This window comes from Toxotes jaculatrix, chromosome 3 (genome assembly GCF_017976425.1).
Source record: "Toxotes jaculatrix isolate fToxJac2 chromosome 3, fToxJac2.pri, whole genome shotgun sequence".
Classification (NCBI taxonomy): Eukaryota; Metazoa; Chordata; class Actinopteri; family Toxotidae; genus Toxotes; species Toxotes jaculatrix.
The window spans coordinates 11,705,546-11,728,929 of NC_054396.1; the positions used below are offsets into that span (position 1 = coordinate 11,705,546).

General features: G+C 40.5%; 2 protein-coding genes across 3 annotated transcripts in view; one reads left to right on the plus strand and one right to left on the minus strand.

The window, feature by feature from the left end:
- The window catches only part of LOC121178759 (arf-GAP with coiled-coil, ANK repeat and PH domain-containing protein 3-like), a 56,361-nt gene extending 45,939 nt beyond the window's left edge, over window positions 1-10,422 (minus strand). For both annotated transcript variants that reach the window (XM_041033078.1, XM_041033077.1), the window contains exon 1: window positions 10,239-10,422. In XM_041033078.1, the coding sequence (XP_040889012.1) occupies window positions 10,239-10,285 (47 nt within the window). In that variant the 5' untranslated portion in view covers window positions 10,286-10,422. The remainder of the gene's footprint in view (window positions 1-10,238) is intronic.
- A 1,341-nt stretch (window positions 10,423-11,763) lies between these two features.
- On the plus strand, window positions 11,764-23,308 carry pusl1 (pseudouridine synthase like 1). Its single transcript, XM_041033080.1, has 8 exons — window positions 11,764-12,025; window positions 12,104-12,164; window positions 12,520-12,707; window positions 16,842-16,991; window positions 18,943-19,113; window positions 22,498-22,552; window positions 22,815-22,977; window positions 23,165-23,308. The coding sequence occupies exons 1-8, from the start codon at window positions 11,976-11,978 to the stop codon at window positions 23,227-23,229; spliced, it is 903 nt and encodes a 300-aa protein (XP_040889014.1). The 5' UTR covers window positions 11,764-11,975; the 3' UTR covers window positions 23,230-23,308.
- Window positions 23,309-23,384: the final 76 nt, after the last annotated feature.

The window sequence follows — 23,384 nt, forward strand, 5'->3', positions numbered from 1 at the left end:
AAAGAAAGGAAGACAAATATGAGCAACTGCTGCAGTGAAAGAGAGAATCACTGAGAATAAGAGGGATGGACAGATGTTGACAAAAGACCTCTCACTCCTTTTCTCTTTCAGTCTTTTCTCCGCCACTTGGTTAAACCAGTTGGGTCATTTTTGAAGGCGAGCAGGGCTTGGCTGCACCACATAATTCCCACATTGTGTGTAGATGACAAATACCCACTTGTGGCTTAAATGTCTCTTTTTACACGAACACAACTGTTAGTCATACCAGCATCATAAGCAAGGGATTTCTTTTACCGTCCCTGATCTTGACTGATAGACACATAAACAACAGAAGAATGTGTGTGTGTCTGTGTGTGCCTTTCTGTGACAGATAGATGGTCTTGTGAAACAGGCTTTTGCCGATACATTTCTGGGTTCTGACGTGAGTCACTTGAACTGGATGTAAACAACGAGGACTGCAGATGATATTTGATGGCATAGTTTAGTTTTTAAATTGTCGATCTTGACCAAGAAACGCTTCATGATGAGAACTGATTTACTGTTCTTTCAACTCTACTGTATAAAGAATTGCAAAACTGTGTATGAGAAAGCCAAAACAAACAAAAAAACCCCACCAAGAAGTTAAAAGTTCTAGGGTTTTGTTTTGTTTGGGGTTTTTTTTAACACATCAAGGACTTTGGAGACACCATGTTCTCCTCCAGGACCTTTTGATTTGCACTGTGAGAAAATACTGAATATGACTGTGTAACTGGTTATGTCTCACTAGTACAGAACCATAAGCTGCATAACAACAGTCTTCCTGTGGTGTGTACTGTATGTGCAAACACACATGCTGCTACATGTTTTAACAGTTTTTTTATGTGTACATGCATGTACTAATGTCTTGAGAGGGTTTATCCATGCATGCCTAAATGTGTGGCAGTCAGCACTGAAGTCTGGCCACCACAGATGCATTCCACATATTACATGCTGGCTGGTCCTGCTTGTTTCCCCTTGTGAGATTTAACGACTTCCTGGGGAGTGAACTCTCAACAGCATGTTTCGGGGTTCACAGTTCAGATGTGGTTTCCACTATGAGCGCTTAACCTCTGTACGCCTAAACCAATAGTCAAGCTCTTTTGTATGAATGTCAGGAGTTATAACAACAGAAAGAACTGCCACAGCACACCAAACCGGCAAACAGGGTTTTGAAACCGGGAAACCCTTGAAATCCAGAGCTCAGAGAAGACAAAAGAAGTGTTTAAACTGGGCATGACACTCAAGGATAGACAAACATTTCTCACTGAGAAAATCCTGTGTGGTGCCAAGATGAAGAAAGCAGCCCAGGAACAAGATGCAGGCAATTTACTTAATAGTTTTGATTCGAGTTTCAACAGGCCTTGGCAGGATTTTAACAAACTCCCAACCAAATCGTGATCTCAGTGGGGATGAATGAGAGAGGCTATTCACAATGAACTGTGAGACAGCAGGAGAGCAGAGAGAAGGTTCAATTTGTGCCACATTTTTCTCTCTTGTTGTTCATGACAGGAATCAAATTTGATCTAAGCATCGGTGGTTAAGTCTGACCCCTACTATCTGCCACAAACCACAAGTGACCTCGTACTAAAGTTGTTTTCCAATGTTTCATATAAGGTCATTTCATATAAGGTCATTTCAAACTGAACACATTTTTCACACTTCTGCTGATGATCATGTCTTTATTGAAGAAGTCATTACTTCAATCAGGAGTTTTAAATTGCCTATTTCCCTTTAGTCGACCTAGGCATCAATCATTGCTCTATAATTGGAAAACTAAATTCAGAAAAGGAGGAATTGACTGTTATTGACTGTTATATGATTAACCCCTCCCCCCGAAAATTGATTGTCCAATCAAAGCTGAGCAACCACAGCTACACATGGCGGGTCTTTGAAGCTTCATACTTCTCTACATGTGGAAGCAGTGTGAATGGTGCTAATATTAGTTGGAGAAATATTAGGCAGGCAAAAAGTTCAGAGGTATATTTCCCACAGCAGTTACTCAGCATTCAAGGCCACGGAGCATATCTTTTTAGTCAACCATTTACGTCCAAGCCTTATGTACAATTGTATGTAAAGTGAGTTCATATCAAATCTATTACAAACACCATTACTGCCCTTGTTTTTCATCTGGAAAGTTCAGAGCAAAGTCTACAGTCTGCTGTGGTTTATTCATCCTCCTGTGAAGCGTGACATCAGCTTATACCATCAGGACAGGTCTTAAAATAACCCAGGCTAGATAGTTTAAAGGTCAAATATGGATAAAACCATGAAGCCAAGGCAAATGGCACCTGAACTGGCAAAATATTAATATATTTTCAACAAGCACAGAAATCCAATCTGTGCAACAGAGTGAAGGCTCACGAGTCCTTTGAACTGCAATAAGACATAAACTGTGTCAAACCAATTTCTGCAGCTCTACGTTATCCTGCACACCACTGCTGAATGAGATGGGAAATTGTGTTGAGGTTCTCAGGGTAAGAGGCTGATAGTGTGTGAGCTTTAATAGGGTGTGTAGGCTATCCAGTTGATTTAATCAGAGAGTGTGGTTACTGATAATCCTATTTCATAAATGGGTCCCACACTAAGTCCCCCGGCAACACGTGCAGCAAAGCGGCAGAAAATCTGCTGCACCGTGGATTCAGTGGAAGTGTCCACGTGCTGGACTGATGTTCCCTCATGAACATGTCAAACTAATGTATGCCTGACAAACTGGCAGAGACAGGAAGATGATTAGCCTACATGCTAGCCAGCAGGCACACACAGGAGCTTTATACATGCATGTGTGGCGCAAATGCAAACAAGATGAAGGACAATGAAACACAGTAAAAACCCCATCTAGGCTTCATTACTGTACTTATAACCATCACCTAAAGATTTGGTCAAAGCATGTGAAGTTAACAGAGACTGAATCACGTCCCATCCGTTTGCCTATAAGGAAATATACAGTATGATATAGCATCCTCTGATACACAGTACAGCTTCATAACATGACAGTGTAGCTCAAGAGATAATACAAGTTCTCTGTGTAATCCTTTCCCAGCTATTGCTTCTCTGATTTACAGGGTGTTTCATCTTCATCTTCCAAAAACAGGGATCAACACCTGCACTCATGACAAAAATAGCCTTGATTTATTAAAAGCACAGTTGTTGTAGAGGGTGGAGTTGTTCTGATAAAACAGAAATCCCTGTTAAGCCTTCTTGATGTGTTGTAGGTCTAATTCAATCACCAGTGACAGGCACTGACACACCTGCACTTATACGACGCTTTAGATTGAGGAAGAGCTTGAAGATTTCCTCTTAAGTCTTCATATGGATTATTCTTCTTCTTTTGACGTCTGAGTCAGGCTTCTGTATGAATAATGCGACTGGATTAAGTTTCCAGATCCTGTTTATTGCTAAATACCCAATCTCATGCGTGAGGTATGCAGGAATTACAGATTTATGAGGAGGGAAGCCGCCCTGGTCTCGTTTCCAAGCAAGCCAACAGTTTAGTAGCCACTCAGTTTGGCTCTAATTCACTGAAGAAGTGAGCTCATATAGTCTGACATCATTTTGTCATCTAGAGGCATCAGTTCAAAGCACACATACAGGAAAAACACAGGTGGAACTGCCCTCTTTGTTCGCCTGGTCCACTGTCTTTCAACAGTGAATTTTCTTTGCTGAGGAGAAAAAGAACCACACATCTGCACATTAGTTAGATAATACAAACATGCTGCAGTGACAACAATGCCAAATCTAGTAACCCCGATATTTAATGCTTCTGACACAAAAGACGTGTTTCCTGCAGTTCATTGTTGGAGAATTCCACCCTTATGCACAGTGGGAACTAAAATATTTAATGTAACAGATGGGGTATGTCAGATATTTTTACAATCCCTGATGCTCTGCATTGTCCTTTGGTGACACTTGTAGGTTATGAGAGTTTAAAAGGTCAATTGGTGGTTAAATGGTTGCTTTCCTGGGGAGTAGAAAGACAGTTACTGGAGTTTGTAAAAGTTGCAGTGAGGAGTTTCCAAAAAAATATCCATCGTATCACTGTCAACCTGATCCTCAATCTCCTCCAGGCCAGCCTTTCAGAGCTTTTATCCCATAATACAGGAGCGTGGAGCTACGACTTGAAGTAATCTAAAACTACTAAATCATACTTGATCAACAAATGAATTAAACAAGAGGAAGGACGTATCTTAACTGTTTCAAACAAATAAATATGAAGGACTGGGCTACAATGTCAGTGTATTTTTTTATTGCACTGGAAATGTATTATACTGTACATGCTGAAATAATTTGACTGAAGATTCATGAAGATAATGAAGATTTGAATGCTGTAAGCAGCTGTATGCCTGATTAGTTAATTTAATCAAGTGCTGGATACTTGATGCTGAAATTTATAGCACTGAAAAATTTCAGAAAATTCAAGTATCCAATATTCAGTTTGCTCAAATTCAACAGTCTAGATAGTCTTACACTAGTGAAAAATAACTTTATTTTTTTATTTAGCAGTTCTTTATATTATTTGTTGTCGGCTTCATTGTCCAGAGTAGAAAGAAAATATTTGGCTGTAAACTTCTGCTCATGCACTAGACCTACCACAGAGATATTAAACTTATATAAATACATTGTCCCCATGTGTGGGACTATGTCAAGCATAAATAAATTGTTTGACCTTCCTATAGCTTCTAAGAAAAAGCCCTATTGCTGTGTGGGAAATCCCTCAAGATTAGGGCCTAATGCCAGAGATTTGCTTGCTATATTATGGTGTTTCCCAGAAAACACTGATGGAAGGTCTAGGACTCAGTGGTTTAGAGAAAATGCAGAATTCTCAAGCAGAGCAATTTTGTCTTTTATGCTAAAGTCCTCTTTAGCATAACAAAAAAAAAATGGACAGCTTTAAAATGGATGGAGAACCTCCATATATGGAAGGTAAGAGGATAAGGATTCTAGGCCAGCAGGGTCGTTTTCTTTCTGTCACACATCTCCTCTGTACATGGATGCATTAGGGAGAGTGGTTGGGAATGGGTGTCTTGACATTAGAAACTTAATGTGAGTGGTCTGGAATCTTTCTTAACGTTTTGCCAAGGACTAGATGTTGTAGAGAGGATCTATTTCTGGTGAAGTTCAGAGGGTCACGGAGGCTCTGAAAGAGGTTCTCTCCAAAATAAGACAAGCAGACAAGGACACAGGGCGCATAATTGAAAGCTGGCACTTCATACCTCCATGGCTTCAGCCTGGGACACTTTCCAGGCATCATCACATTAGCAAACACGCAGGACATCAATGTCGGCCCTCTCTGCCAACAAGTGATCTTATTCAGCACTTTAATACAATTTTTTTTGCTACTGAAAAATCATCGGTACTCTTTCAAGGTCACCATGTGCTGTTCCTTTTACGCTGTGAGTAATACAGCCGTGTTCTCTCTGCTGGCACACACACCTGCCCGCTGGCATACACTGCAAACAGCTGTGTGTGTTTCTGTGTTGAAGGGGACAGATATGAGCCTTTCCCTGCATCCTGGAGCGAGACAGGGGGATAGGTAGTTGCCATCCCCGTCAAAGTAATTGATCACCCATGGCAACAGCAGATCTACTTCCCCTCCCCTGACTAGCAGAGGCAGTGTGGTGGATATCTACATATTTCACAGGCAACTGACCAAAAGGAATTCATTATCTCGGACGAGCAAAGTGATGATGTGTGTAAAGGGAGGATTACAGGTGATGATGTCGCAAGCAGAGAATAAAAATCCAGGCAGTTAAAAGAAACCAGGGCACCAGACAGATATCTAGGATATCAAAAAGCACTTTAATTTGCTAATAAATGGAGACATGCTTTTAAAATAATGTAGGAAACCAAAAATAAGAGTGGGTGAAAGCCTCTTTTTATTTAGTGCTTTCAAGTCTTTTACCAAATCTGATTAGTTAGTTACTAAATATAAACTTGAGAAATTATTGTGTAGACAGTCTCTAGATGTGCCATAAAACTTATGTCATAGTAAGAGCACTCCAACTCTTCAAGGCTACAGATTTTTGTTAACTTATTAGGGAACATAACACAAGCAGCTGGAACCACAGTACAAGCAGTAACACCTTGTATATATTATCCTGGTAACCTGGTTTGGTCAACATGATAAGGCCTACACAGTTTGTTTACTTTTCTCACAGAATATGGGCTTTATGAGCTGCCTCTATTAAATAACGCACTGACAGGTTGTGACCTCTCTGCAGCCCCCCCCCCACACACACACTGCAGGTAACCATAGCAACCACAGATAAGGAACACACCTGGCAGGAGCAAAATATATATGATTTGGTAAATAAAAGATTTTAACATTGACCTACATCTGTTAGTCTACTCCTTGCTCCCTTTACTTGGCTACAAGGTGTAACATGTAGCTACCTGAAGCCCGAACACATTATCTGAACATGAGGTAAGCTAGCAGGCAGGTTTGGCAACTTTCAAGTGTAACACAGTCCTGTCCAGTCCTGTAGAAAAATATTCACGACTCATAATTCCTGATTACAATCTGCATGCCCGCTGGTTTTGGTTTAGCTGTGGTTTTGGTTATATAAACTTGAGAGTGAAAAACACACAATAACAACTCCACTCTGCCTGCCTGTCTGTCTCCTCCTGTCATTTTCTGAATCTCGTTGACTCGCTCACTCAGCCTGTCTGGAGAGCCTGGTGCTGTGTACAGTATGAGGGTGGGATGGAAACAGACAGAGAGAGAGGCAGACAGGTGCAGCTGGTTCTCCAGATCGCTAAACTCACTGACCTGAGATAACCATTACTGGAGGCAGGATCTGTATTTTCATTTTGTTTTGGGATATGACACAAATGCCATAATGCAGCTACTGTAAGCTTGATAGGACCAGTAAGCGCAGGCTTTGACATGCAGTTAAGACCTGAAGCCAATTACAATAACTACACTCTTCTCTGATTGGTCTAACTAAAAAACAACTCATAAAACAAAACAACTCTCTCTTGCTTGTTGAGCTAAAATACGTGAACAAATGCTTATGGACATAACTTAGTTGCCACAATGAAGTTATTCTCTTCACAGGAAATGTAAAATAATGATGGTGTCTTCTCGAAGAGTCCATCTCCTCTCCCATTGTTAAATTTTCTGTCCTCTTTTCTCCCAGCTCACATTTGTCTCCCTTACAGCAGCTGTTGCTAGGCAACAGCTCACACCCACATATGCATATTAATACTTATATCATCACAACACAGTCAATGAAAAGGCTAAACATAAATATAAGGATAATGTAATACTTCCCTTTAGGATCACTGGATCTGTAACTATAAGGAGATTTACAAAAATTAAATAGTAATGTGCTGCCTGTACTATTAATGTGCTACACCCAGCCCTTCTTATCAAAATATCACGTTCAAGTCAATTGGTTTCAGTTTATAATAATAATAATCTTGGTGAAAACTTGTTCCAACACAGTTATGTTCTGCCATAAAAATGAAACCACAAGTATGATAAACTCTATCAGCCATGAGTGTGGACAAGCTGAAAACTAAACCAGCGGTGGTGAACATCTGAAAGCTTTGTGCCTCACAGGAATTGGATTACAACCATTTAGCACCAACAACTACAGGCAGGTGCACAGACGTCATCTCAGCTTTTGTTATAAAATGAATGAAAGCAGCAGGTGACTGCTGAATAAAAGGGAGGGCAGTGACAGTGAGAGAAAAAGGGCTTAGTAAACAGAAAATGTGGGGAAGAGAATGAACAAAAAGATGTGTGTTAGAGATACTCAGGCATACCTTAAATGTTCTTTCATGCTCACCCAATCATGCATACACACACACATGCAGCAGTGGCACAAGTTAAGACCTGCAGTGTGAGGGTGTGTGTGAGCTGTTTTAAGCACCCACTGCTGTATCTCCAGGATGACACAATACGGAAGAAAAAGAAACCTGGAACATCAGGCACTCCAGGACAATGGAAAATCCAGCCATGACTGTCTATAATTACCTGGAAACAGTCAGGCATCTACCCTTGATGGGTCACAATGTCCTCAAGATTATTGTCTCTGTCTTCACTGCTACTGCCATCACCTTCACCTTCAGTGTTTTATGGGCATGGTTTTGTCTTATGAATTTGACCTCTGGACAAGGCCATCTTTATTTTCAGTGGTTTTTTAGGTACATAGGTATTTGTCTGTTATTTTGTTTTTGCAGGAAAAAATGTGTGTTTAAAGGCAGACAGTTGTCCTGAGCCCAGTACTTCTAATGCGGCTTGGCTAATTCATGCTAACATGTTGTTATCAGGCTGAAATAATCCTGTTAATTCTCACTGAGTTAATTTGGTTCTTGAACACAGTTTGAGGATTAATTTGTTAATCTTTGATCTTAAATTAACATTCATCTTAAAATTTTATTTTGTAAAATAAAAGGCAAAATGAGTAACTAAACTAATTTGAGAAACAATGTGATGATGACCTACATGCTGAAATACATGACACCAGTACCAACCACAAAATACTGCTACTACATTCAGAAGCATCCAGGCAGCATGACTGCACTGACAGATGATCAGAAAGCTGGATAACATTACATGAAAAACAAGGTCCCTCATGCTGCATGTAAACACCATATCTCAAATATGATCAAAACTAGTATAAGAATCAAAACTGAGAATCAAGTGTGCATGTAAATGTACTCAAATGGAAAAGTGTGAGCGACATAAGGACATACTGACCTTTATCATAATTATCACTCTTTCATCACCATCACCATGATCACTGCATTACACAACATTACATTTTCCTTACTGCTCGTAAACCTGATCCAAGGAAACATCAGCTTCCTTTGTCCGTGGTGGAATTTTCCAAATAACAATCCTCATAAGATCATGGGAAAGTGAACCAGGCAGAAAAAAAGGGAAGTATCTGAATGTGTGCTGCTTCGCTGTCTCTTCCTGTGACCTTCCGTCTGGGCCATCCATCATCACTGAGGAGAGACTTAAGCAACAGACTGAGTGCCTGTCTCACTCAGTCTCTTTCTTGTTTGCCACTGTCTGCTTGCTCACTCAAATCACTATCTGCTAGTCTGTGCACATACATAATATGCAACAAGCAGGATAAGCTGTGTGTGTGTGAGAGAAAGAGGAAGAAAGCAACAAAATGACCAAAAGAGAGAACCAACAACAAACATGCAACAGACAGTGATAGGGACAGATTTTGCTCCTTCTGAGTAACACACTGACCACATTTATGAGGTCCGTCTAACTGACATAATTAACAGGGGATCCCTGGCCTAGATGCTGTTAGAATTTCCTCTGCTAGTTTCCCATCGGCCTGCACAGGAGTACAGCCAGACTGGCACGTGGACTGAGTGTGGCTACAACCCTCCAGCGGGCAGGCAGGGGACCGAACAGCTGGATCTGTGCCCAGGCAACGAGCTCCATCCCTGCAGAGAGAGAGAGAGAGAGAGAGAGAGAGAGAGAGTGTACTCCTCTCCCTACTGCCTCTCTGTCAGCCAGGCCACTACTACTACAGCTGCTGCTGCTGCTACTACAGCTGCTGCTGCTGCTGCCGCTGCTACAAGGGCATCTCCTCTCCAGTCTGCTACCACAGAGATGCACTGGGTGACTGCAGGGCCTCCTCTATGTGCAAATGAGAGGACTGCACCCAACCTATATGCCATGCTGCAACACTCACTCACACACAGGAGGGTCCCCTTACACACACCTCACAGGTTATAAGGACTGAATTTAATTCCTGGCACCAGGACTAAAAAACTTAACTTAAAATCTTTTACTTTGAAGCAAAATGGATCCTCACTGTGCGAGGCAATGAGTGTCCCCTCCTCTCACATGCACTGAGCTAACGTTACAAACCACACTTAAAAACCAGACAATCACATGGGAGACACACAAATGTCTCCCAGCAAATGCATCACGGTGCAAATATATGTTTTAATAATCAACCAAATGATGACATTTTAAAAATTCTAATGAATACGACTGAGATTTCAGCAAAAATACAAAAAAAAAGACAAAAACGGAGAGAAAACGCCATCCTGTTGTTGAACACATGGGTGAATTCAGATATTAAACACACACACTCCTATCATTTACCCTGTTGATACCACCACTACTAATTCAGCATGAGAGGAAGCGTTGAGTCCCCGTCTACAGAAAAAAAAATCATGCGTAAAAGAAGGTGTGCCATTTTTGCGCACCGCTGTGATGTGCCTGAGAGGAACAGCCTTACCTGAATCGGGGTGAATCTTTTATACATTCTTCAAAGTCCACCGTCATTTTTGCGTTTACTCGTTTATTCCCACTTCAGTCTACCAATGTCATCGCCCGCAGCGGGATGTCGCTTGAACCTCGCGGATGGTGACTGGTATCCTCTGACGCGCAGCAGTCTGTCGCCCCTCACCCGGTGGCACCGTGACACAAAATGCGAGCTCAGAGCGCGGCAGGCTGAGTACTACTACACTGCTGTCGCTGCTGCCGAGACAGGCAAGAGGCGTAGCTGCAGCGTGGAGACTGAAAGAGCAGAGGAGAGCGCCGACTAGTTACAACCTGCCGTAACATGCATGGAGAAACAGGAGGAATCATGGGAGGAGAGAACAGGGCCAGCTTTTCTCTTTTAAAATTCATCTCACAAATGTAACAAACTAAGCATAAATCTGATAATCAGCTTCAACATTAACTTAATTGTTCCCAAGGAGAAATGTATAGCAGCCGAAACAATCAACAATCAAACAATAATATAACAAAAGGTCAGTAAATAAATTTTATCACATCGAAATGCGGGTTACTCTCTGAATAACTTTGTCTATATTATACTGTAAATAATAACCCTCTGAAACATTTGTCAGTTTTAGGAAAGGAGGAAAGAAGTTCGAAAAAATATTGAATTCAAAGATGAATCTCTAAATGTTATAATTTAATCAAAGAAATCAGATTCAGATTTCACGCTGCATATTTTAGCCCAAAATATTGAAGGGAAACCAAAAAGCACTTCAGTGTAATTATCAGGCTGAGATTTTTTTAACAGTATAATATTAATGTCAAGAGTCTGTAGTTGTTTCTTTTTTTTCACGCTGATCTTGAACCGGTCTCTTGATTCAGTTGACTGTCTTTATCCCACTCTCAGCTGACCCATCTCCACTGGATATTAAGGTCTCTGGCTTCAATGGTTTCCATGGCAGATGGTTTTGCGACTGGTCAGTCGTGGACGACGACACACACACACACACACACACACACACACCCCTCCGTAGATTACAACGCAAACAAAAATGGACCGACAGCACTGATAGAAGCATTGATAGAAGAAGTCATTACACCTAAAGCTAGACTACATATCAACGTTTATATTTGCCCTTAATTTGTAATATATAGATGCACATACATGCCATACGGTATAAATGCAGACACCACGCTGTACGGACAGCTTGTGTTCAAACACTGCCGAAGATGGCCAGACGCGGGATGTGCATCTGACGTTTAACTGGTGCGACAGGCTAAATATCATAACGTGTTAATATGAAACAGAACGTTTGTATGCGGGCTGTTTTATCGGTAAAATATTAAGAATAAAACACTAACATGAGTGATACACTATGCTGCTCTCTTACTACGATGATGGAGAGACTGCAAGTGGGTTTTTTTTTTTAATCGTACTTCCGGACTACAAATCTCACTATGAGCCTACCCGGAAGTGCGGGTCGCGTTGACGCTCTGGCTGCTGTGTCGTCTCTGCGCAGGTCTGGCTCATCAGCTCGGTCACAAGCACACGAGCTCTTCAGCGGAGGTCCGTAAAAGTTGACCTTTACATAGGAAGACTGAACAGTCAGACCCGCCGGTGTTTGTTACAGGAAAGCTGGACCCATAAAAAAGGGATATATATATATATTTCTTTTCAAATGTAACGTTTCGCTGTTGTGAACAACACGAGCAACATGATCAAGAAGTGTCAAAGACATTTGGAGAGACCATGCAGGCACGTTACCTCATCTTCTTTCAATACATTGGAGCAAAGTACAGGTAGGTCACACAGCAGGGTGGGTTATCACATTTTAAGGTGAATTATTATTAAAATCATTAACCATTAATTACTCGCAGTGGTGCAGTGAAAGTGCCTCCACATCAACTGCACAGGAAAGGGATCCAGGACCACTTGGAGGTGAGGTTTGCTTAAATTATTATACTGACATATCCTCCAGTGCATATCCTTCCTTCTTTGTTTTATTTGTCTGGTCCCTGATGAATACCTGAATCCCATGTTGTAATATGGATAATAAGACATAGCAGTTGTATTTGCACACTTATATCCATAAATGCATGGAGCTGGCCAGGTTGTGCAATAGCTACCATGTCAGTTGCTATGTGAATTACACATAGATCCCCTTCCTTTCTCTGTTATGATGTAATTTATCTATGTCTGACTCTGCGGTGACTTCACTGCTTTAAAAAATTTTTTTTCTTACAATATAACTTAAGCTTTGTGCTTCTCTGATGTTCTCTTTGTTTTTGAGCAGGATGCTATAAGGAGGCTGAGGCCCCTCAACCCAGTATCTCTGTCAGTCTCTAGTAGGACAGACACAGGTGTCCATGCTCTCTGTAACTCCGCCCACTTTGACCTCCAGCGCAAAAACAACAAGCCACCGTTTACTGAGGACATTCTTGTTCAGGCTCTGAATTTCCACCTGAGGACAGAACAAATCAGGTGAGTCAGGTGTTTGTTTTTTTCAGGTGAGAATGGAACAGTCACTAAAGTTCAACATTTGAGGTGAATAGAGCATCTCTTAAATGTAAGACAGGGTCATTCAAAATGGACATTTGGACACCATCACTCTGCCACACTGAATAATCAGGTCAGGTAATGAGATATCAAATTAGCCAGAGGTTTTAGTAGCACACACTGTTGCTCTCATAAAATTTCAGTGTCATACAATATCTGTATATTGTGTATACACACACACACACACACATGCGAAACTTACCCAATCTCAGGAAACAGACCAACAAGTGGCTGCTCTGAATTGGTCCATCTTGGTCCATCAGAATCGACAATGATCTGTACAAGTACCTGGTCTGAAAACTTAGACGTGGCCAGAAATGGACTTTCTTAACACAGATACTGGTTAGCTTGTTTTTTTCCCACACAGGACTTAATACACTGCTATGGGTAAAACATCAACTTCATATCGTGCATACAGGTAGATTTATGATGCTCAGCACTTGGCAAGTAACTTTACACTAAACAAAACCTGAAAGAATAGAGACACCTGCTCCTTGTGCTTTGTTAACATTTAGACATGCTCTTAGAAAATATCACTTATAGCTTCTCTTTAGTCTTGGGTAGGCTGTTTTCCTATTTTTTTTCCCCATTTAAATACATAATGTCAGACACAGACTGTTGTGTGGAATATCCATGGCAACCACTGCATCCCACTAGCACAATCAAGGTGAAAAATACTTTTGATTATGTCAAGTTTGCCCTTTTATTGTCTTAAAGTAAGTTTGCCCTGTGGACAAAGATTGAGTGAAAAAGTGATGGAGAATTCATTCATGTGAACATTAATACATATACATGCTCCATACACTTTAAAGCAGTGTTTGTGTATTTAATTCATTTACTCACTGTAACTTGTGACATGTTCTGTAGGAGAAACATTGTTTTACACTATGTTTTAAAACCTTAAGGGACACAGAAAGGAAAACATACATCCATGCATTCATTCTCACATTTATACAACAATGATGCATGCATCGCCTGAGGACATGCCTCCAGTAATAAAGCACAAACAACAGCAGATCTGTGTGGCTATGACTCAGCTTAATGTCTGCTCCAACATTTAGAAGCATGTAGCGTTGGTGAAACATCACAAGGCCACTTGTTGAGCTTTGAAAGTGCACTTTAAAATAGGGTTGCATGTGAATATTTCAAATCCTGGTTGATAGTGTTTAATTTGTTTGGTTTTTTTCCACCTCATCTTTTTAAAATGCTCACATCTTTACATTATTCAAAGCCACAAGTCACTTCTTATGACTACTTTGGTTTAGGCTGCTGTGATACTTTGTGATATTTACTCAGCAGCTTTTCTCTGTGAGAGAGAACAAAGGAGAGAGATGGCATGGATAGTGAGGGATAAAGAGAGTCAGCACAACAAATTTAGAGAACAGACACAGTGAATGAAAGCAGACAGAGAAGTGAGAGGGTGAAGCAGAAAAGAGCCATTTGGAGAAGAGAGGAGGGAGGTAAGGGAAGCTCCCAGCATCCCACTAATCCCTAAACCTGCGCAGAGAAGGTTAGAAAGGATTATCCCTGCTCTGGTTTTTGGTCTGTAGCATCCGTTAATACACACACACATCTACACACATCCAGCTAAATGGAAACTACCATCGTGATTAGTATGTGAAACCTGCTGAGACACATAAACCCTTGTGACTTATGAAGACTCACTGCCTGTGTTCAAACTGGTTAGAAGTTTTCAGTCTTGATCTGTCATGAAAAAAGAAAACATTGTCAGATCTGACAAAAAATACATTTTCACATCTTATTCGCATATAAGCAAAATGAGTTTTTGTTAAAGCACCAATCAGAATATGGCTCCTGGCTCATAGATTTGCCTCCTGGGGTAGAGAGCCAAAGCAAGATTTAAACACAGACTGCACACTGTGAATAAAAATAAAATCTAGCTTCGGCTTTGCCTTCACTTGTCTTTCTGTGAAAATGGACCTCAATTAGCCTAAAATGAACGGCCCTTTTCCCATAAGGGAAAACTGCTGAGTAGCAAAATGGTGCCATGCCAAACAAAGCCCTAGTTCCCAAATGTGTGAGACCATGCTTTGTACACTGCTTATGAAAATTTTATGTGTGTGTGTGTGGTTTGGGGGCCAGGCGAAGGCTGTCACTTCACATTGGAGCAGGCGCTGAAAGCAGACGCAAGGGCTTCCTCTGCCACGTGTCACACCCAATCTCCTCCCCTGGAAACATAACCTAGTTTCTCTCACTATGCACAGGCACACACACATAGATAGACTGCGCATGCATGTGCACATACTGTACATGTGATGTGTATATTTGATCACCATTGTTCACATAGTTCCAAATACTGCAGTACGCTTACACGCCCCTACCACTCGTCATCTCCCACTTTCTCTCACATAAAAAAACATACACATGCATGACTGCATCCTCTGTGTGCAGGCACAGGCATGTGTGGATGAACACTATAAGGTGCAAGTGTGATAAGTGTGCTTCAGGCAGTGATAATCAGACTGGCTTCAGCTCTGTTCTTTCAGTTTACAGATGGAAGCATTAAGGGTTTGTGGGTTTCCCACTTGTTACTGTACATCACATATTTGACCCACTGAACAGACAGTGTGGAATTTTCTTTTTCTGTGAGCTGTGAAAATGTGAAGAATGATAGTTTTTAATAGTTTTGTGTTATGTTGTATCATTTACAAAGGAAATTCCACAACAACAACAACAACCCTGATTCCCTTTGTCCTTACCTGGAAACCATTTTATTTTTTTAGGTTTAAGTTTTAAATTTGGACATACTAGATTTACAAAGACTGGGATGTGTTTTATTCATTGTTACTAGAAAATTGAGATTCACTGTGTAAAATACATTTTACATCGCAATATTTTCATGCACTGTAGTTTCCATTTGTGATGCTTTTGGCTTGTTGGTGAGAGTCTGAATATGCTATTTAACAAGTCTGCTTTAAGAGAGCAGGTCATTTTAATTACCTAATTCTTAATTTTATTTTTATTGAAAACACAGCAAATTGTTGTGTAGAAAGAAGGAATGACTTGCCATGTGCCAGTTGACTTACTAGAAATAGCATATTTCATTTAAATCTGCCAGCCAAACATTTTCAAAAAGTTTAAAAACGTCACATTGATTGCTACAGCACCAGCTATGAGGACAAGTGGGACTCTCACTCAGTTTCTTACACTCAATTATCAGAAGAGCTTGGAACCACAAAAAGTGTTAACACAGCCAAAATATATTCAGACCCTCTTGTCGAAAGCCTTTGTGAATTTTTGTTGTTTTATTGCCCAGCACACTTAGGTCGAATTGTTTCAGCAGCAACACTTTGCACTGAATAGATCATATAAAGAGTGATTCAATTACACATGCAGATCTTGGATCAGAAATGCCAGTGACGTTCTTTAATCAACTTCAAGAATTCACCCATGAATCACTCTGCACTGACTGATTTTATCATGAAAGGGAAAATTTACCTGAGTGTATTAGTTTATTTCATGATTTGTCCCTGCCTGCATGTGCGTCTATGTATGCACAGATACACAGGAAGTGTCCAGCATCCAGCCCTGCTGGAACCACATCAAAGAGCCTTGGCCTCTCAGTCTGTTGTGATGCTAACTGTGTGAGCATAAGCACTTGGCTCTTCAGGGCTCTTGGCAGCCCTTTTAGCACTTTGACAACGGGTGTGCCTTTGTGCAAAAAGCTGCAACGCTGGCATTTTGGACAATGACTTATGCACAGTTTTTCTTGCTGGCAGTACAAAATATGAGTATTAACTCCATCTGTGTCTGGAGACTACTTCAGTCTGTCTGAAACCCGGTTTGTTGTTTAGTTTTTGTCTAAATATCCACCAGACTTCAAATGTTAAAGATTAATTTCTGTGCTTTGAAGTATCTTTTTTTTTATACCACAATAACAAAGCAGGACACTTTTGTGCAGAGCATTAGCTGCATGTTGTATTAATGAACACTATAAATTAGAAATCACTGCTCATTAGAGTTTCAGACACAGTTTAAAGCTTTTCTGGCCTGAATGGATGTTAGCTTTCACTCCAAGTGATCTTTTCACTTTTCCAGGATCACCCATGCCCACCGTGTGCCTGATAACTTCCATGCCCGTTTTCATGCCAAGTCTCGGACCTACGTCTACCGGATAGCCCTGGGAATACCCAGCCACTCTCTGCTTCCCCTCACAGACCACGATCTGTGCTGGAACCTCCGCAACACGTGAGTTGTCTGCCCCTCTCTTCATTCTCTCATCTGTCTGCACAGCCTTCATGATGATTTCCCTTTAAAGATAAAAATCAAGCTCAGGCTCAAGCTCAGTCTAACAAGTAGGTCCTCGCACACACTCACACACAAACAGACATACCCTCAATAAGCTCATGCCAAGCCTTGCAGAAACAATGGCGCTTTAAACACATGAATAATCCACACGTGCCACGCCGGAACAGCAAATTAGGGCCAGTCAAACAAAGGGTTTTATCTGAGTCGACATCCCAAAAACAAACAAAGGAGAAGGAGGGAGAGAAGGGAGACAGGGATGAGGATGGACAGAGTATAAAAAGAGGAAGAGACAGGGCTTCATGGTGGCTGGATGGGAGGGAGCATAAAGAAACACATTTCATAGAGAGTACGTATCAGCGTTTGTGTGCTCTTCTCTTCACTTTTTTGGGGGGAAAGTAGGGCAAGATAAGCTGCGGGCTTATACACATGCAGAACAACACCCACGCACATTACCCTGACTGTGTGTGTGGTTTTTTTCACTCTCTCTTTTCCACCCTTCTCCTTCCCTCCCTCGTTTTTCTCTCTGGCGTCTCTGCTTCGTTATCCCTCTCTCATTTTCAGCATCCATCTCGTCCTTCCACCCCTGAGTATCTCTGTCTCAGCAGCCTCTATCCGTTCTCTCTTTGATCTGCCTCTCCCGCATCAGCACACCCCCTCCATCTTTCCCACTGCAAAAAATATTAATCTCCACTGTTTATTTTAATGCTGAATTTGGTCTTGAAAGAACAAGTGCAATAATCTGACTCTGAAACAGGCAAGATCATAGGTGACTTTACGTTTTTCAAGAATGATTTGAGATCCAGTTTCATATTACAGCAGAGTTTTTGAAATTATTGAAAAAGTGCTTGTGTTGCCTTAACCTGACCACAGACCAGACTCTGGATGCAAATCCTGAACTCTGGTGTGACAGTCATGCACTTTGTGCCATCCATCCCAAGCACTTCCTTACCAATCCACTCTCATTAAAAAATGATGATCAGCTTCCTTCATTTAAAAAAATGTGTTGCTGTTTGCAGTTTGCCAGGGCTCAAGATGATGATTTTGAATTGCCTGTTTTGTGTGACAAAGTCTTGAAAATCTCAAGGCATTCATTGTATAGTGATATAACAAAGAGAAAGGAGGCAAATGCTTTTGAAAGTTCCCAAATATTGTCAGTGTTTTTATTTGCTAAATGTCTTTAATGATCAAAAAAACATATCATTAAACTTTTTGCTGATTTATGTTATGACAGCTGTTTAGTTAACTGACTTAACCTTGAAAACACTAATACAAGGTTATAAAAACCTATTGACGAACCTGATTCATTGATTTGGGAAGGATCAAACATTTCTTTTAAAAGAAAAGTTATACAAGAGCTGATGAGCTGATTTTTTTTGCAGCACTCAACCACATCTTCATTCATGGGAAACTCTCTTTTCAAGATTTTAAATGAGTGCATTAAGGTTTTAATTAGTGAGTCACTCAGCACACTCCTCTTTTTCCCTGTTCGCTGTATCGCTCCCTCTCTCTCTGTCAGATCATATTTCAGCAGTGACAGAAGCATGAGACTGTAGAGAATCTAAGCACACTCTCTCTCTCTCCCTCAGATGAGCCGGTCGTCGACATGCTCTGCGCTCTCACGTGTCATTGTGCCTCAGAAATTTCATATTATATAAGTTCGCCTATAAATTATTTTTGAAAGCAGGGACATGGAGCCTGAAACTAGTTGTAGTTACATTAGATCCCAGCTGCTCGACCTCGCTATTCATGCATGTCATTTTATAGCCAACTTAAACTTAAGGCCGATTTAAAAAGTATCTTGACCTCTACTGTCTGTTCTAAGAAAAAGAAAATGTGTTGTTTTTAATGAATTCTTTTAAAGAAGAACTCTCTTCTTTATGTTGCTCATCAGAGAACTGGATGTAGGAGCCATGCGTGAGGCCGCCGCCCTGCTGGTTGGGACTCACAACTTCAGCAGCTTCAGGGCAATCAGCTCCGACATGCCTTTTAAAAACCCCATCAAGACCCTGGATGTGGCTGACTTACAACCAGGAAGCTCTTTCGCACATGCACACTTCCATAGGTAAGCTATATATTCACGGAAGACTGACCACACTGCCTACCAGCAGACTGCACATACTCCAGATTTTAAAAACGTATAGAAATAAGGTGTCATGAAGCTGCTTTAATGTTTTTTGCCACTTGGTGGTAGTGCAAACACACTGACAGATTTTCACCTTATAAAGATGTTATTGTGAACATGTTTCTGCTATTTGGTGCTGGGGAGGTAGAGTACAGTGGGTTTGGAGCTTTTGGCTAGAAAGGATGTCAATGAAGGGCCAACAGTGGAGTTAGGGGTAACACAGTGACGGGAGGGCTGATTATTCCAAATCAGAGAAAAAAGCCTGGAAAATACAGGAATTATACATGTGCTTTTCCACTTCCAAAAATCTTGTTTCTCAATCTTGCGTCAACTGCTGCTCAAGAAGGTGGCCCAAGTTTTGAATCATTTACACTCACTCCACTCAGCCAGTTCTGCGTGTACGGCTTAGAAAATCTCTCCCTTTCAAGCTTCAGTCAGACTCAGTGGAGTGTTTAATGTGATATTTAGGTGAATTGCAGGTCTAACAGACTCAAATCTGAATCTTTTCCAAATTAAGTGTTGACAAACTTTTTCTGTGGTAACTGAATCATATCCAGTTCAGAACAGCTTGTCCGTCTCTTACTAAAATTATACACATCACTGCAAAATATGCGTTTTTGTCATTAAAGCAACAAAACAGGCATCACAGGAAATACTTACTATTACTACTATTGGACAACTTATTCATGCTATCTGACAGATAAACCTGTCCAGCTGTGACGCATGTTAGATCATACATGTAGAAACTCTTTTGTTTGTCTTAACTAATGTGCTGTGTGTGTGTGTGTGAGTGACAGCAGGTTTATATACTATAGACATGACAAGATTAGGGCGTGAGAGATACAGGGCCCTGTGGGCTTTGTTAGATTATACATCCACACAGCTTACTCTTCATGCCAAATACCACTGTCATGGGCTGTAATTATTTGCCTGAAATTATAGTGCACAAGATGGACATGGACAGCAGCTCTCAGACTAAATGTCATATAGTCCCTTAACCCCAACACACGTGGTGCATTAACAAGCTGTGAGCATCAGGCTTACAAATGTGTAATGTATTTTATATTGTATTTGGTAGTGTATGTGTCCATGGTTGCATTTTCACCAAACAAAAACCTTTTTGTGTGTGTGTTTTTTTTTTTTTATTCTCTACAGAATTCTCATGAATGGCCGGCTGTGGGCTAACTTAATTCTCAGTCAGGTTTTGGTCCTAGAGAAAGCCAGGAAGTTGGGCTGCATGTTTACTTTTTCATGAGGGTCACTATTCTAAGCAACAGTCATAAAACGATAAGAAACTGTGAATTATTGAAAAGCCAAAGGTTGAACTAAATTTTTGATCCTAAAACAGAGAGCTGTGTGGCATGACTGAGTTCTTAGGTCTCCATTCAACATGGAAAAAAAGAGATATTTTTTTCCCTCCAGAATTGGCTGATCTCATTGTCATACATAAGTGAACAGCACTCCATTTCAGAGCTTTGTAGTGGCCATACAGTACATTCACTGTGAGACTGTGTTCACTTTTGGTTGTGATTTATTGTACATTTAATCAGCATTAACACCCTTCTCCTTCGAATACTAAGGTTACAACTTGCAATTATTTTATGTTTCCCGGAAGATTAATCCTGCTGACTTTAGTAGTCCCCTGACTTTTCCTCTAGCGTCACTGTCAGACTTGGAAATTTGTGATTTTCAATGAAATGTCTCGACAGCCATGAAACTTTGTACCAAATACCTGCAGAACTTACAACATACCCATAAGCCTCACCTGTACTTTATAGATTTAGCTAATATTAGCATGCTAACACACTAAGACAGTGAACATGATAAGCATTATACCTGCTTAGCATTGTCATTGTGAGCGGGTTAGCGGGAGCAAGCATAAATTAGCATTGTTAACCTTTCCGTTATCATAGCTCAAAGCACAACTGTAGTACATTATCATAAAGATGCTAGCATGGGTTTTGTTTTCCTTATAATGAACTGTTTTATTAGTTTTCTTAAAATTATTATTATTTTTTCTATTTATTTGCTAGCTTGGTAGCATTGAGCTCAAAGCACCGCTGCTGTATCGACATACAGCCTCACAGAGCTACTAGCATGGCCGTACCCGTTAGTGTTGTTTAACGACTTAAACAGTCAATTATCAGAATTGCTGAAAAATTAATTTCTGTCAATAAAGTAATTGATTATTCTGTTAATCCTTAATTATATGTTTGGACACGAAAAGCAAAAATAGAGACATAAAATACACAAAATCAGTTATGTGTAACCGAGGAACTTGAGACACAGCCTTGCTCCAGCCCTTTTAATACACAGTCTATGCTCCACCACAGTCGAATATTGTCCCTCACTGCAGTCCATGAGCTAACAGCCCTGCTGTATAAATCTGTCTCTGAATTCCTTACATGTCAAATGTAATCAGACAGCAAGCGCTGAGTCAAATTTGCATTTGACCCAATTCTTCCTGTGCCTGTTTGCTCAGTTCACTCTTTTCTCCCCAAAATATCAAGTCAGTCAGATTTTTTTTATGGGGAGGGGGGGTCGGGGGGTGAGGGTTGCTGTGACTTCAACACTAAAACAACTAACATCATTAAAAAGAAAAATTAAATGTCAAATTTAAAAAAAAAAAAAAAAAAAATACAGATTTGTATTTTCTATGGCATTACACATAATCCTGTTGGGCCTAAGCTGCAGTGTCGTATTCAGCTTGTGACATTTAAACAAATCTGTGCAAGAGGAGCGTCCCAGACTCTATCTGATGTCTGGCATGAAGAGTCAAGAATGAATGTCACATCTGCCTCCAACTCTGTCCATGCAGTGGGTGGAAACATTGAAAAGTGTAACAAAAGAGAGATAAACGAGACAAATCTTAACACATAACAGACATGAGAGAAGAGCCACTTTCAGTTTAAATGAATAATTCACTCTCAGATTTTTGTTGCATCCAGGGAAATCAATTTTTAAGGAAACATTTTGATTTTTTTTTTTTTAAATCATTTCAGTTTTTTTCTCTTACAGAAATAATTACATATATATTACATTTGACAACCAATCAAGATACTGTTATGCTGTTGAAGTGGCACTTACACCCAATGGCAGTATTTAACCTTTCTTTAGTATGGCACATTCTGTCACTGATGCCATGTAGACTTCATGCCTTCAGCAACTGATGTCATTAATGTAGCATTTCATGAGAAGTGTTGTAGATATGCCTTAAAGCCTTTGTGCGCTTTTTGTCCAATATCCAGACAACACAAATTGTCTGCACAAAATTGGTATGTATGTATCTAGTGTACACTAACACAAGTTTTGTTTCTTTTTCAGGAACATCCCGATCTGGGAAATAACTTTTAGGAGCAGATCTTTTCTCTACAGGCAGGTGTGTTCCCTTTAAATGTCCTCAATTTCTTTAAGATCTCAGCTATATTTCTGTTAATGTACCTATGTGTGATTGTGTTGCAGTTCATTAGAAGTATGTATTGCCATCTGCTGGTGATAACTGAAAAATGTGGATCATAAATAATGATTATTCAGCCTTAAATGTTAAAAATGTCCAACCTTTTTCCCACTGACACTGTGCTATAGTCAGTAACTATGAGTGTAGCTTTTGTAATTAATGCTTCGGGCCTTTGCTCCACCAGGTGAGGAGGATGACGGGGGCCCTGGTGGCGGTCGGCCAAAGGCGGCTCTCAGTGCCCCAGCTGAAGGACATATTGGATGCTCAGGACTCTCAGGCCTACCCACAGGGCCTGGCTGCTCCAGCTCACGGCCTCTTTCTCACAAGGGTGGACTACAGAGACGCAGGTGTGGATGGCTTTAAAAACTCCAGTAGGAAGGAGTCAGACTAAATCTAAATCGTGTAATAACACATAATGCTAGTGAGTGTTCAGCTCAGACTATTACATACAGTGGTTCTGTAAAACTTATAAAATGTGAATGTGTTAAGTCAGGACATGTTTCAGATTTATTTTCTTTTTCTTTACCTTCTTAGACCTGCAGCTTTCACAACAGATGTCAGAGGAACAACTTCCCTCCACTGGAAACTCAGAGGATTAATTCTACTTGAACAACTTATTCATGTTAACGTATTTCCATACTACTGTATGCATTGATTGTAATAAAGGTTTTGTATTTATATGTATGCTGTTTTCTTTACTGATAACAAAATGTGGCAACTTGACTTTGAGTCAGTGGCCCCTTGCAGGTGTTTA

Bases quoted from the DNA above. Each gene is read 5' to 3' on its own strand.
- pusl1 (XM_041033080.1), top strand. From the start codon at position 11,976: ATGCAGGCACGTTACCTCATCTTCTTTCAATACATTGGAGCAAAGTAC. The intron at 12,026-12,103 runs GTAGGTCACACA...AATTACTCGCAG, and splicing joins TACATTGGAGCAAAGTACAG to TGGTGCAGTGAAAGTGCCTC. The intron at 19,114-22,497 runs GTAAGCTATATA...TTTCTTTTTCAG, and splicing joins GCACATGCACACTTCCATAG to GAACATCCCGATCTGGGAAA.